Below are 14709 nucleotides of genomic sequence, written 5' to 3' on the forward strand. Positions count from 1 at the left end.
AGTTGGCTAGAGCACGTTGTGGGGATGAAGGATGACAGATTGCTGAAGATTGTTCTTTTCGGCCAACCGTCTAGGTCTAAACTGAAAGCAGGTCGTCCTCGTCTGGGATGAGAGGACGTCATAAGAAAGATTTAAGGGAAATGGGAATTTCGTGGGAGGGTGTAAAAATGGGAGGCTTTGAATGGATTGGGATGGAGGAGGAGCGTGCGTAGCTGTGTTGGCCTCAGACGGCTTGGTGCTGAGGTGAGTTGTTAGTAGTAGTAGTAGTATTAAGCCATTCCTTTGGGTTCACCTTTGAGAATAGATACTTGAAACTAATAAACTTTATACAATCAATCCCTTTTTTTAATGAAAAAGACGTTTTCCATTTTTATTGACTTCCAGCCCATCAGATTTTGATTTTTTTTTTCAGATTTGGGACTATTAAATGGCTATTTTAAAACATTAGTGTTTTAAATTTGGTATGTTTTGTGTTTTAAGATCTTGACAAGAGGACATATGGAAACGTGTTGATAAGCAAATTTGGGTTTCTTGAATAGAATAATATAATCGTTTATATATTTCTTGACTAGAATGAACAAATAATCGTTGTTTTACATTCAGGATTATTTTTTGGTAGCTCTTTAGTGTTGTTGTGATTGTTTTATTTTCTTGAGTTTTTTTGTTTCGTTTTGCAGATCTTGTCTTCATTCTGCGCCTCCTCTTTTTGCACTTACGATACAAGACGTCTCGAAATTTTTATTTTGCAAGGGGTTACCGACTGCACGCCATACGTGTAGCCTACGGACCTGTTTAAAAGTTAAAATGTTTTTATTGTATTTATTATTCTAAGAAATTATATCTCAGGGTTTATGTTGAAATTAAATATTCGCTAACTGAAGAACGAAATTATATATAAACAAAAATGGGGAAATACCTAGACCCTCTGAATCCACTTAAATATGGCCCGAATAAGAGTACAGTTTACTGCTGATAATATATGAGTAAAAATAAGCCAAAATACCATACACGAAATAAGTTTTAGTAGTATTTCAAGGATTTCTTTAAAACAGGTATATGATATATTTAACTTAGAAACTCTATTTCTTTTTCAATAAAAGATGGCATGGAAAAAAGAGAAAAATGAAACAAAAACGAAAAATAACAAGAAAAAGAGATACTAAGCCGAAAATAAACAGCTAAAACTTAAACCGCATTGTTCTTTTCAATTCCTTGACTTGTAATGTCTTTATTTAATTTTCATTACCTATTTTTATGTTCTAACTTATTTAGCATACTTATTTCTTTTTCAAGGTTAACGAAATGTGCTCAGATGAAGACTGGGTCGAAGATGATATTTTATCTAGCAGATGTTTATTTTGCTCAGAAATTTTATGTTCCATGCATTACTTCCTCAAACACCTAGATCAAGTCCATAGCTTTTCACTACCAGCTATAATTAAGAATTTGAATCTGGATGACTATGGTTATATCAAGCTTATCAACTACATACGAATGGAAAAACCATCACCTGAATGGGTTACTGATTGTGATACAACATTCTGGGAGAATGATCAATTCTTAAAACCGGTCATAAACGATGATTGTGTACTTTTTTGGGGTATTTATTTCTCTTTTGATCATTCTTAGAAAGCAATTATCCAGATCTGAAAAAAAATTTATAAGGATACTGACGGAAGTCTGAATATATATATATATATATATATATATATATATATATATATATATATATATATATATATATATATATATATATATATATATATATATATATATATATATATATATATATATATATATATATATATATATATATATATATATATATATATATATATATATATAAAAAAAAAAAATATATATATATATATATATATATATATATATAAAAAAAAAAAAAAATATATATATATATATATATATATATATATATATATATATATATATATATATATATATATATATATATATATATATATATATATATATATATATATATATATATATGTGTGTGTGTGTGTGAGAAAACTTCGTTTTATAAACTTAACTAATATATTATACTAACGAAATGGATTTAATGCTTATTGGGATGAATGATGGTCAATAAGAATGAAATCAAACGAGTTCTAAGGCCAAAAAATCTAGTAAAAATATTATCATTCATCCCAATAAGCATTAAATCCATTTCGTTAGTATAATATATTAGTTAAGTTTATAAAACGAAGCTACACACACACACACACACATATATATATATATATATATATATATATATATATATATATATATATATATATATATATATATATATATATATGTGTGTGTGTGTGTGTGAGGAAAAACTTCGTTTTATAAACTTAACTAATATATTATACTAACGAAATGGATTTAATGCTTATTGGGATGAATGATGGTCAATAAGAATGAAATCAAACGAGTTCTAAGGCCAAAAAAATGGTAGTTATAAATTAAATAATTTCCTAGACCACATTGCTTTTCCATTTACAGAATTTAAGAGAGGAAAAAACGGGTATAACTTAAATAGAACAGTGGAACAAAAAACAAATAACAATAGACTTTTAAGTAATAAAAATCTGAATATTTCGACTCCACCTCTTGGACCTTTATCAACGAGGAAAACAAATTATATTTTAATTAAATTAATGCAACATATAAAGAAAAAAACAAACAAAAAGCAAAAAAGATTAACAAATAAAAAACTCACATCTTAATAATCTCCAAAATACAGCAATCACTATAAAACTTGAATAAGCACACATAATTTACAAAGGATTGTCTCTGGTACAGCAAATTGTGTCTCGTATAATTTCAGTTTGGCAATGAGATCTAGTAAAAATGAAATACTATATTTATGTGAAAGAATTTACATAAAACCCCATGGTAAACACCCCCTGAATCAAATTAGAAGGTTAAGATCTTTTGAACTATAAATTTATATATGGCAACAGGTCAACGAAATTTCTGTGTTATACATTGAATGTATTTTTCTCTTATTTGCTAACTTAGCTTTTTTTAGTATTATTATTATTTGCTAAAATCTGTTAAAACATGCTAATTTGTTAAATGAACAAATTTTCATAAAATATTGCAAGAAGTGATTTAGAAATCTTTAAGAATAAAGACTCATTTTAGCATTGAAAATGAATCAAAATCAAAAAACAAACTAACCCTGATGGTTTTAAATCATTTATCTTTGAAAAAAATGCATTTTTAAGCTAACCGAATATTTGAATCATTTTGAAAACCTTTCAAGGAATAACCTTCTATCTGAAATTTTTCTCAGAATTAAAGACATGGCTGTTAAGTCTTTTCACCATGGCTTCCATCTGTCAAAGGTTCGTTCGGCTGATAAATTTAAGAAGCTATCAGTCAAACGAACCTATGACAGATATTATTTATCTATTTACATCATTGAACCTATGACAGATATTATTTTTTATCCAATCTAAATAATTATTTTGAACGACACATCAATAAACTATCCGTATTATCCCAAATTTCAGCCTTTTTTTTTGACAAACCGTTTTTACAGTTTTTATATCTCAAGAATATAAGCTATATAAATCATAACTAGGATTCAAATTTCCAGAACGGTCAGTTTTTAGGACTGGAAACCCAAATTAAACACTTTTTTGTGATTTACTCACGTCATCATGTGGTAAACATCAATTTAAAGTTATCCACATGCTTGTTAGTTTGGTTTTATCATGATTGCCCCTTTATAGGTAACCGTACCAGGTTATAGGGTCGTACCAGGGCCGTATCCTGGATTTCTTTGAGTCTGGAAGTCTTTTCACCATGGTTTCCATCTGTCAAAAGTTCGTTTGGCTGATAAATTTAATAAGCTATCAGCCAAACGAACCTGATAAATTTAATAAGCTTTTGCTTGAGAAGTTCTAGGAGTCGGGTGTTTTTTATCTTTGTTTTTGCCTAGGTCCTGTTTTTAAGAATGTACCATTTAAACCTCTTAACTAGTCAACAAGCATGTTCAAAAATAACTTCAAAGGTGGAAGCAGGTATTATGGCTTCTATTGATAAGGTTCAGGCTCCTCAATATCTTAGAGCTGAGATTGTAAAGCAACAATTTTTTACAGGATGTAACCTTGGCAGGCTTGGATGTTGAGGTTATTATAAAATTAAACACTAGTAAATGAATATTTCTTTTGTTTTGGTTCAAGAGGAGAATTTTGAAAGCAGGTGTTTGGTTTGCCAATGGGAGCTGCTCTTAGTCCTCTATTGTCAAACCTCTTAACGAATTTTGTTGAAACGACTACTATATGTAGTTTTAGACTAGGTAGTCATGATTACTCTCAGCATTTACCCGTGCCGTTTAAACATTTGCCTCTCAATTACTGCGGACTATCAGTCTTGGCTTTTTCTACAATCTTCATGTTTCATGTTTCATGTGTCATCTTCATGTTTCGCTGGCTGACAAAATCCTCGTTTTTTCACCCTTTTTTGATTTTATTTTTCATTTTGTTACTTTCTCTCCTCTCTGAGTTTCGTTTGAAAGAGCAGTTTTACAATATTAAGTAAAAAAAAACTTCAAAATTAAATAATACAATTTCAAATGCACTTAATGAAATTACCATAAATGAGTGATAAAAAGCTTCTAAGATTGTTGCTGGTAAAGTTCAGAATTTTACGCCCCATGAAGTGGAACAATTTTAACATCTCCAGTAAATGTCTAATAAATATACAATAAATTTAAACAAAACATTGGAACAAAACAATAAACTTTAAACAATAAAAATCCGAATATTTCGACTCCACGTCCAGGAGCCTTTTAGCAACAGAAAAAAATATAGTTAAATTAAATGAGCCACAAAATGTAAAGAAAACATATAAACGAAATGATGAACACGTCTGTTGTACTTTTGCAAACTTTCCGAGAAATTAATAAATTACCTATGTGGGTATAAGTATTGCAAGGATTTTATCCAACTTTGAAACATTATCAGTCGATTCCGTGGACCCTCTAGACTCGTCCAAATCGCTTTGTCTTGATCGCTTATCGACTTTTCTTAACCATATTGGTATCCAATAATGTTTATAATTTTCAAATAGCTCGATAAACGAACGCCCAAGATATTTCACTAGGCACTTCACTTGTCAACTTATCAAATAATTTTTTGTATTGTTCTCTATCCAATAATGTTTATAATTTTCAAATAGATCGATAAACGAACGCCCAAGATATTTCACAGCAAATTTTACACAGCGCTCGCACAGGGATATTACTACTCCGGGTGCATTGAATGAACTGACTCCGGGTGCATTGACTGAACTGAACCGGTAAAATTGTCTAGTGAGCAGTAAAGGTTAAAAAAAATTTTTTTGGGCATAAAAGTAAAACGATTCTACCAAATACTGTACAGTTTCATACATTTTTGTCTTACAAGAGGAGAATTAATGTCTGGCCCCTCAATGCGATCCCGCAGGTCTCTATGACCTTCCTACAGATATTGAAACAGTTGATTATTTCTTCCTTATAGGACTATGGGTGTGTGCTAAGTAAAGAGCAGATGTCTTGAGCGCCCCAAGCTTTAACCTTATTCTGACCCTTTTGCTCATGGTAAAATTCTAGACGAGCTATTTTTATTATCTTGGAAAGGAGTTAGGTTAGAAAAAATAAAATTTCAGTAATGAATCCAGGGCCAAAAACACAGTTTGGAAAGCTATTGCCAAGCTACTATGTTAACCATCTTCTGATTTCTAAGTCTTAGAAATTTGGCTACTTTGGAAATATGCAAGTTTGCCCATTGGAAATTTTACAAAACAATATTATACCTTAATTTTAGGTTTTCAGTTTCTTTTTCTCTGGTTTTAGTTTTAAAATTTAATCCTGCTATTTGAGTAGAATTTTAATCCATATGAATGGTTTTTTAATCTAAATTTAGAAAATGTATTTGCAGATCTTAGAAACTTAATAAATTCAGATTAAGCAAAGTTCTGAAGCTGAAATTACTTTTTTTTTGTACTTCATTTAAGCGGAAGATTTATCTTGCAAGGTTTCACTTGTATAAGGCAAGGGCTTTTAAAGGTCACCAAAGGTCAGTGCTCTCTAGAGGGAGAAGGAATACCTTCCCAAAACATATTTTAGTCTATAGATCCATTCTTGAAAATTTCATTTTCCTAGCGTAACCCTTTTTCGAGATAGCAAAAATCAGCTTGTCTAGAATTTTACCTGCTCGCATAATGTTGCTATATTTTTCGAAAAAATGTTTTGTTCTTCTATTATTAACCTTCATGTGAGTTTATATGTGAATTTATACAAGATATTCTCCACACCAATGAAAAACTTTGCTTATTAGGCATAATGCTTATTAGGTTATATGATACATTCAAATAAATTATTTCATAATAAAGATAAAATAAAGACTCTCCTCGTCAAATATTTTAAATGCCTGTAGACATTATCATTAAATATCTTCCCAAAAAGATAGAAAGTTTGTCCGAAAAGAGGCAGATAAAAACACAAAGGAACAATAAAAGAAGATGTACCTTTCTGGTCTCTTGACAATCCACCAGTTGTTAACATCTTTATGTCCGTAACATGTTACTTGTTTGATGATGTCATCATATCATGGAAGGCAAACTCAATTCGAAAACATTTTGATCTTATAACGACAAATAATATTGGATGTATCTTCACGTTTTATCAATGAATATAATGTCTACATTCAATAGGCACAAAAAATTGTTTTCACCTTGGGTAGCTTTTTTTGTTTTAAAATACCTTGTATTAAGCCCTACTGCTATTTTCTTATGCTATAACTTTGTACCTTTCTAATTATATTGATAATTTAAATATTGTTTTAATTAAGGTTAACATTTCCTATTAGATAAACTATCATTTGAAATTTATTAACTTAATTAGATTATATAAATGAACTTAACTAATTTAAATACGATTATTAACCTATTATAAATCCCTACACATAGGGTGCTGGAGTGTAAGTGCAAAAATTGATACAAAGAACCACCCGGGAACATTGAAAAATAATACTTTTAAAATCTCCCACCCACCTCCTCCCCAGAGCTGGACTCTTGCATTAAATTAATATGTCTTAGAATATCTTATTTATTGATGTTTTTGATTGTGTGATTTAGTGTTTCAGTTTGTAGAGAATATATTGTTTACCTTCAAAACACATAATGTATTTTGTATAAATGTTTTTTTTCCAGATATTGACAGCATTTTGGCTCCGGGACAGGATATTGACAATGGAAATGTAGAGTTAAATAAGACTGAACCGGAAAATAATGTAAAATTTTGGCGAAATAAAGCTATTGAAACTCAGATTTTATTAGAAGTAAGTCCTAATTTTAATTAAGCATGACCATAGATTCGAGCATATTAGTTACTATTTGAAGTAATTTATCGTTTTGATATACGTTTTGTACAAACGTGTTCGTTAAAGTGATGTAAAGGTTTAAAAAAACATCTTTCTGCTAACTCCGAATAATTGCCTTGTTACGGGAATAAAACTTAAAAGAATGAATATACCGTCTGAGTCATAGTCCTGGGAGGTGCTCTGAACTTATTTATTTTCACCCCATCCTTTAGAACGCCGCTTCCTATTAGTATGGACATACACATAAAAGTACCTCCACTAACTCCGAATTTCTTGAGTTTCCCCAAATTTTCCAGAAACAAATGGGCTGTCCAAAATTTCTTCGAAGATTAACCGTTCGTAAAAACATGAACGTTAAAAACAGCTTTAATCGTTAATTTTAGTTGACTCTAATCTTCGGACTATTTGGAGGGCTCATTTTTTAATGGGGGATCCTGGGAAATCCTGAAAAATTGGGAACTGTGGGGGAGTGGATGCATGGACAGACTCAGGATTAGGAGAGATTAGAGGTTACAGTGCCACGTCTTAACTGTTAATTAATGAATATTAATTAATATTCTTTATTAATTATCTTAACTGTTATTATCTTAAATGTTATATTATCAAACTTAAATGTTATATTATCAAACAGTATTAAAACTGTTATATTATCTTAAATATATCTTAACTGTTAATTAAGAACATTCTTAAGATGCTTAAATCAAAGGGAAAAGGAGAGTGCTTATTCAGGCTTTTATAGTGATTAATTAAAAAAAACTTTCCGAAAAATAAGTTTTTCATAGAAAAATAAAGGTCATATTAAAATAAATATCAGAAAAAATAAAAACCTACAATAACTCAAACCCAAAACGACCAGATATTATTGTTAAAGAATAAAAGGAATCGAAAACGAACAGAAATTAAATAAATAATCGTAGCAAAAAAACATACAACAGCTACTAATATAAATGAATAAATAAATCTTAAAACGAGTAAAGCTTAAATTGAATATGCAAATTAAGCTTAAAACGAACAAAATTATGATGCTATCGAAGTATAAATGAAACCGAAAACGAACAGAAATAAAAAAAAACAATCATGCCTTACCTTAGACCTTAGTTCCTCCAATGCCATCCAGGGCGCATAGAGCATCAGTGAGACTCCGCCATTCTTCTCGAAGCTGGGCAGTGGCTAGTACATCCGCCCAGTCTGGCACAATAGCAGTGTTTATTGTTGCTCGTTTTTTTTCGTACGTCCCACGTTGAGTATTTATCGGCCATCAGCTCTCTGCGTCTTGAGCCCCTGGATTCCATTGGAACGTCATCTTCGGTAGTCTACTGTCCGGTATGCGTAATACGTGACCAAGAAAGCGCCAGCGTCTATACTTGATTTCTTCTGTGACGGGTAATTATATGGTGTGGGTTCGTATTTGTCCGTTGGTAACTCGGTGGTACCAGCGGGCATGCAACAATCGTCGGGGACAGTAATTCTCAAAGGCTAGCAGACGTTTCTCTAGAGTTTGGTCGAGTTTCCTGGTTTCACATGAGTAAAGCAGTATGCTCATCACGTTGCTGTTGAAGAGTCTCATTTTGAGCCTTAATGAGAATTTTGGAGATTTCCATATTGATGAGAGTCGATTCAAGGCAGTCTGTGCCATCCCAATTCTGGTCTGGACCTCTAGCTATGTTGCCTCTCTCTTCAACTATACTGCCAAGGTATCGAAAGTATAATACTTGCTCGACTCTTTCGCCCTTATGGAGGATCTCGAGAGGTTGATCACTGCAAACAGCCATACATTTCGTCTTCTTTGCGTTAACGTGTAGTCCTAGTCTTTCAGATTGGTCTGTTACATAGTTAAAGAATTCTTGCTGGCTAGCCTTTTATTCATCTAGGAGGGTTAGGTCGTCAGCAAATTCTACATCTGACAGTTGGTTTGAGTTGCTAAGTCTTACTCCTTTGCCATTAGCATTTCGGAGGATGAAGTCGATGACAATGATGAACAGGAGGGGAGACAGCATGCATCCCTGCTTAACCCCCGAAGCGATTTTGAACCATCTTGTGTCACCAGTACTGGTACGAACGCAGCATTCCGTTTCTTCGTACACGGCCATGATAAGATTTACTATTTTTTCTGGCAATCCATAGTGGGATAAAATCTTCCACAGGGTTTCTCGATCGATTGAATTGAATGCTTTTTCGAAGTCTATGAATAAGATCGGCAATTTCCTTCTCCGTTCATTGCTCTCTTCAATTAGCATTCGCATAATGAAGATAAAGTCAGCGCGCGCTCTCCTTGGTCTAAAGCCACTTTATTCCTCGCGGAGGTTTTGGTTGATCTGATTGATGATTCTATTTAGTAGTACCGGACTGAACAGCTTAGCAGTTACAGATGAAAGGACGATCCCTCTTCAGTTACCACAGGACTCCTTTATTAAATAGTTTCACTATAATGTCTTTGCTCCAATCTTTGGGAACTCTTTCCGTTTCTCAGACGGTTCTGAAAAGGGTGAACCAAACTCTCGTACATTTGTCCAATGAAAGTTTTAGCATTTCAGCAGCGATGCCCTCAGCACCAGGTGACTTGCCATTTTTAACTTCTTGGCGGCACTTAAGATCTGAGTTGGAGAGATTGCGTCTAGCAAACAAACAAATAATAGGTATTAATATAATTGAATAATTAAATCTTAAAACGATTAAAATTTAAACTAATATGCATATCAAGTTTAAAACGACCAAAAATATGTTGCTATCGAAGTATAAATGAAACCGAAAACTAACAGAAATTAAGTCAACAATCATAGCAAACAAACAAACAATAGGTACTAATATAAATGAATAAATAAATCTTAAAAAGATTAAAGTTTAGATAGATTGTTCATATCAATCCTTAAACGAAAATAATTATGTTGATTTTGAAACATAAATGAAACTTAAAATGAACGGAGATCAAGCAAACGTTCAGAGAGAACAAGAACTTAATAGGTATTAATATAGTTGTACAAATAACTCGTTAGAAGATTGAAATTTAGATTTATTATGCAAATCAAGTTTAAAAACGAACAAAAATAAGTTGCTATCGAAGCATAAATGAAACTGAAAACTAACGGGGATCAAGTAAACATTCAGATAGAACAAGCACTTAACAGTTATTAGTATAGTTTTATAAATAACTCGTTAGAATAGTGAAACTTAGATTGATTGTTCATCTAGAGCCTAACACGAACAAAATTATGTTTCTATCGGAACATAAATGAAACTGAAAATGAACGGAGATCAAACAAACGATCAGAGCGAACAAACACTCAATAGGTACTAATATAAATGAATAAATCAATCTTAAAACCATTAAAGCTTAAACTGATTATCCAAATCAAGCCTAAAACGAACAAAAATATGTTGCTATCGAAACATAAATGAAACTGAAAATGAACAGAAATCAAACCAACGTTCATAGCGAACAAACAAACAATAGTTACTAATATAAATGAATAAATCAATCTTAAAATGAGTAAAGCTTAAATTGATTGTTAATATCAATTCTAAAACTACCATAATTCTTTTGATATAGAAGCATAAATTATACTGAGAACGACAGTAAATCATGCCATAATTAATATAGAAAAAGAATTTACTATGTATTTGTAAGATTACACAATTCACTCGTTAAACGATTAAGATTTAATTCGATTATTCATATCAAGCCTTAAACGACCTTAATTCTTTTGCTATTTCAATGCAGTTACAATGTTGCCCAAAATTTTCGCCTTAATACCCTTAGGTTTATTAGTTGTAGTAGTAGCAGCAGTAAGTATAGTAGTAGCAATAGGAGTACAGTTAATAGTAGTAGTCTTAGCTTTAGTAGCAGTAGTACCAGTAATAGTAATAGTAGTAGTAGTGGTAGGAGTAGAAACAATTGTATTATTATGCAAATATTGGCTTTCGGTTAGTTCAACATCCCCCACAACAAGCGTTGTAAGTTTTAATTTCAAACACGAAACTGTTCCTAAGATATTGCTAATATGCCCTTTTGACAACCTGCATTTTGATGGCAGGTTGTCTGCCGTACAACAGAAATATTCTCTGAAAATTTTGCCTTCATACTTTCATAGGTTGTGGATCTTGAGCTAGCCAGAAGACACTGTGTGTATACGTTTAATGCTGCTTTTACAGTTACTGTAACTAACGACACTAATGGCATTAAGTTGAAATTTTTAGGGAACGTTTAGGAGTTTAATTAAACGAAAAACCTATATGTATGCAGGTATTAAAAGTGCACATAAGCCCGATAGGGAATATATGGACAAAGGCAGCGATGCTCTATCAGCTAGCAATATCATTGATATTTTAAAGGAGCTAATTTGATTAAAAATTAAAAATTCGAGTGCCCTCATAAGAATAAAAAGCGATTGGAGGGCAATCAGCCCTCCTCTCTAGCTCATATTTTTCCAGACACTTCCAATCAAAATTTTAAGGCAGCCATTTTGTTCAGCATAGCTGAATGGTCTAGTAACTATATCTCTAGAGTTGTTGGGAAGGTCAACCCCCCACAGTTATGTAATATGCCCATTATGGTTAAAAAGTAAATATTGCTTTAAAATTAAATCAAAACACACTGTTTGTATGCTGGTTGCAAATAAGACATCTCAGCAATATACCAAGAACGACTGAGGGTATTAAGTTCACACTTTCAGGGCTATTTCTATTACCACTTCTACTCTTAAAAGTTTAACAAATCAAAAGAGTGTAATTGTGTCCAGGCTGTGAAAGAGCATAGATATAATTTTTGGGATTGGTATTAACTTTCATTTATCAGGTCAACTCGAGGATGTATATGACTAAATTAAACACTACTATTTGTGTCATGATTTTCAAAAAAGTTTATGTTGTAAAAAATCGCTGAAAAAGTTTCTCCAGCATATAAATAGCAGGCTAAACTATAAATTCTTAATGGAAAACCGGAAAGATTCAAACTATTATTTTCTTATCCCTGAAAAAGATTATGTGAAAATAAAACGAGCATAAATTCATTAAAAATACTTTCCACAAAATAAGTTTTTCAAAAAAGTGAAGAACTCCATAAGACCATAAAGAGCCAAAATAGAATCAAATAATCTACCAAGCATAAAACTACCATAAATCAGCATCAATAGATGAATGAAACCCAAAAATAACAGAAATGAAAATAAATAACCGAATTAAACTCAAAACGAGCAGAAATTTACATATGTAGGGCTCAAAACCCTTATGTTTTCTAAAAGCCAAAACATAATTTGCATTTTATTTATTTTTTTTAATGTTTTCAGTTTTATAACTATAATAAATAAAAAATTAATCAAGATTTTAAGGAATAAATATCAGCATATATGTATTAAATTGACGATGCACCTTCATTTGTATTTTTTTTTTCAGTAAAGTGCAAATTATATTTCTTGCTTTTAGAAAGTATAGGGTTTTTGAGCCCTAGTCTTGTAATTTCTGCTCGTTTTTAGTTTGACCGTTTTTAGTTTATTGTAGATTCTGTTCGTTTTGGGTTTTATTTATTTATTGATACTGATTTGTGGTAGTTGTATGCTTGGTAGATTGTTTTATTCTATTTTTGCTCATTTTTGGTTTAATGGAGTTCTTTACTTTTCTGAAAAAATTATTTTGTGGAAAAAAGTTTTTTTTTTAATTAATAAAAGGAAAAGCTTACAGTGGAAGAACTTTCTAGGTATATGTACTGAAGGCGCACGGGCTATGTACGGAAGAAATATCAATGTAGTAACGAGACTTCTTGAACAAAGTCCGTGTACTTTGTGGACACAATTTGGTCCAGAGGTTCAGTACTTCTCTATTTGGACATCTTTGTGGACCTTCATAGAGAAGTACTGGTTTCCAAAGCATTGCCCAATGTTTTTAAAACAGTACTTGATACAGCTGTGAAAATTGTAAATTATCAAGCAGTTCGTGGTAACGAACTGTAAGTAAGGAGCGACCTGGCTCAATAGTAACCGAAACTCGAAAAAACGGAATTTTGGTACCAGTAGATACATCAAAAGAGTCAGATTTTTATGCTGATTTCAAATACATAAGTTTCATCAATTTTAGTGTTGATCATCAAAAATTATGTGCCTGAGAATATTTGCCTTATTTTCGAAAAAGGGAGAAACAACCCCTAAAAGTCGAAGAACTTCAATGAAAATCACACTACCAGATTCAACGTATCAGAGAACCCTACTATAGAAGTTTCAAGCTCCTATATGCAATTAAATAAAAAAAACAAGTTTTTTAACTGAAAGTAAGGAACGACGTAAAAACTTAAAACGAACAGAAATTATTCCGTATATGAAGGGGGCTGTCCCCTCCTCAAGGCCTTGCTCTTTACGCTAAAGTTTTTTTATTGATTAAAAAAATAGAGTTGTGGGAAATACAACCATTAGCGTAAAGCGCGAGGCGTTGCGGAGGCGACCGCCTCCTACAAATACGGAATAATATCTGTTCGTTTTAAGTTTTAACGTCGCTTCATACTTCCAGCTAAAAAAACTTGTTTTTTTTATTTAATTTCTGAAAGTTTTTGAATTAATGAAGTTTTTGATATTTGCTCAATGGACATGAATAATTATAACAAAATTTTTATATTATATTTGGTTAAATGGCTTTTTCGAAACTTGTTTAATTTTATTTACGAACGTTTTTATTAGTAATAAATATACGTAACTTAGAATTAACTTACGTAACGAACTTCTATATTCATAAATTTTTAACACGTATATTAGGGGGTTCGCCCCTAGTCAATACCCTGCTCTTTAAACTATAGTTCGAATTTTTTTTCCAGTTCTTTAAAAATGACCTCTTAATCACAATCAGTTGATCAGTTGAAAAACTTGTTCTTTTTTATTTAATTCCTGATCTTTTTCTTTAATAATGCTGGGAAATCCGGCACCCCCGTCATCGCAATGTCCCTGCCCCCCTGAAACCTTCCTTCATGGAAAGATCCTTCCATATAGCCCCCGACCCTCTCCTTCCCCCACCTACCAGAAAAATCTCCTCTGAAAAAGTCTGTATACTTCCCAATAACCAATACTATATGTTAACATTGAGTAAAGTTCATAACTTTCAGCCCTCCCCTGGGGACTTTGGGGGATCAAGTCATCCTAAAAGACATTTTTATCATATTTTCGACCATGCTGAACAAAATGGCTATCTCAAAATTTTGATCGGGTGACTTTGGGAAAAAAATCAGCGTGGGAGGGGCCTAGTTGCCCTCCATTTTTTTGGTCACTTAAAAAGGGAACTAGAAATTTTAATTTCCGTTCCATTGAATCCTCCCAAGATATTCTAGTACAACTGGGCGAATAAGATTACCCCTGGG

The 14709-nt window shown here is 31.8% G+C and overlaps 1 protein-coding gene across 2 annotated transcripts in view; it reads left to right on the forward strand.

Moving 5' to 3' along the window:
* Positions 1–14709, forward strand: part of LOC148953357 (uncharacterized) — a 136106-nt gene that overhangs the window by 22536 nt on the left and 98861 nt on the right. For both annotated transcript variants that reach the window (XM_089087642.1, XM_089087641.1), the window contains exons 3-4: positions 1294–1600; positions 7210–7337. In XM_089087642.1, the coding sequence (XP_088943768.1) occupies positions 1294–1600; positions 7210–7337 (435 nt within the window). The remainder of the gene's footprint in view (positions 1–1293; positions 1601–7209; positions 7338–14709) is intronic.

This window comes from Artemia sp. Qi Xiang Cuo, chromosome 4 (assembly GCF_049724085.1).
Source record: "Artemia sp. Qi Xiang Cuo chromosome 4, ASM4972408v1, whole genome shotgun sequence".
Lineage (NCBI taxonomy): Eukaryota > Metazoa > Arthropoda > Branchiopoda > Anostraca > Artemiidae > Artemia > Artemia sp. Qi Xiang Cuo.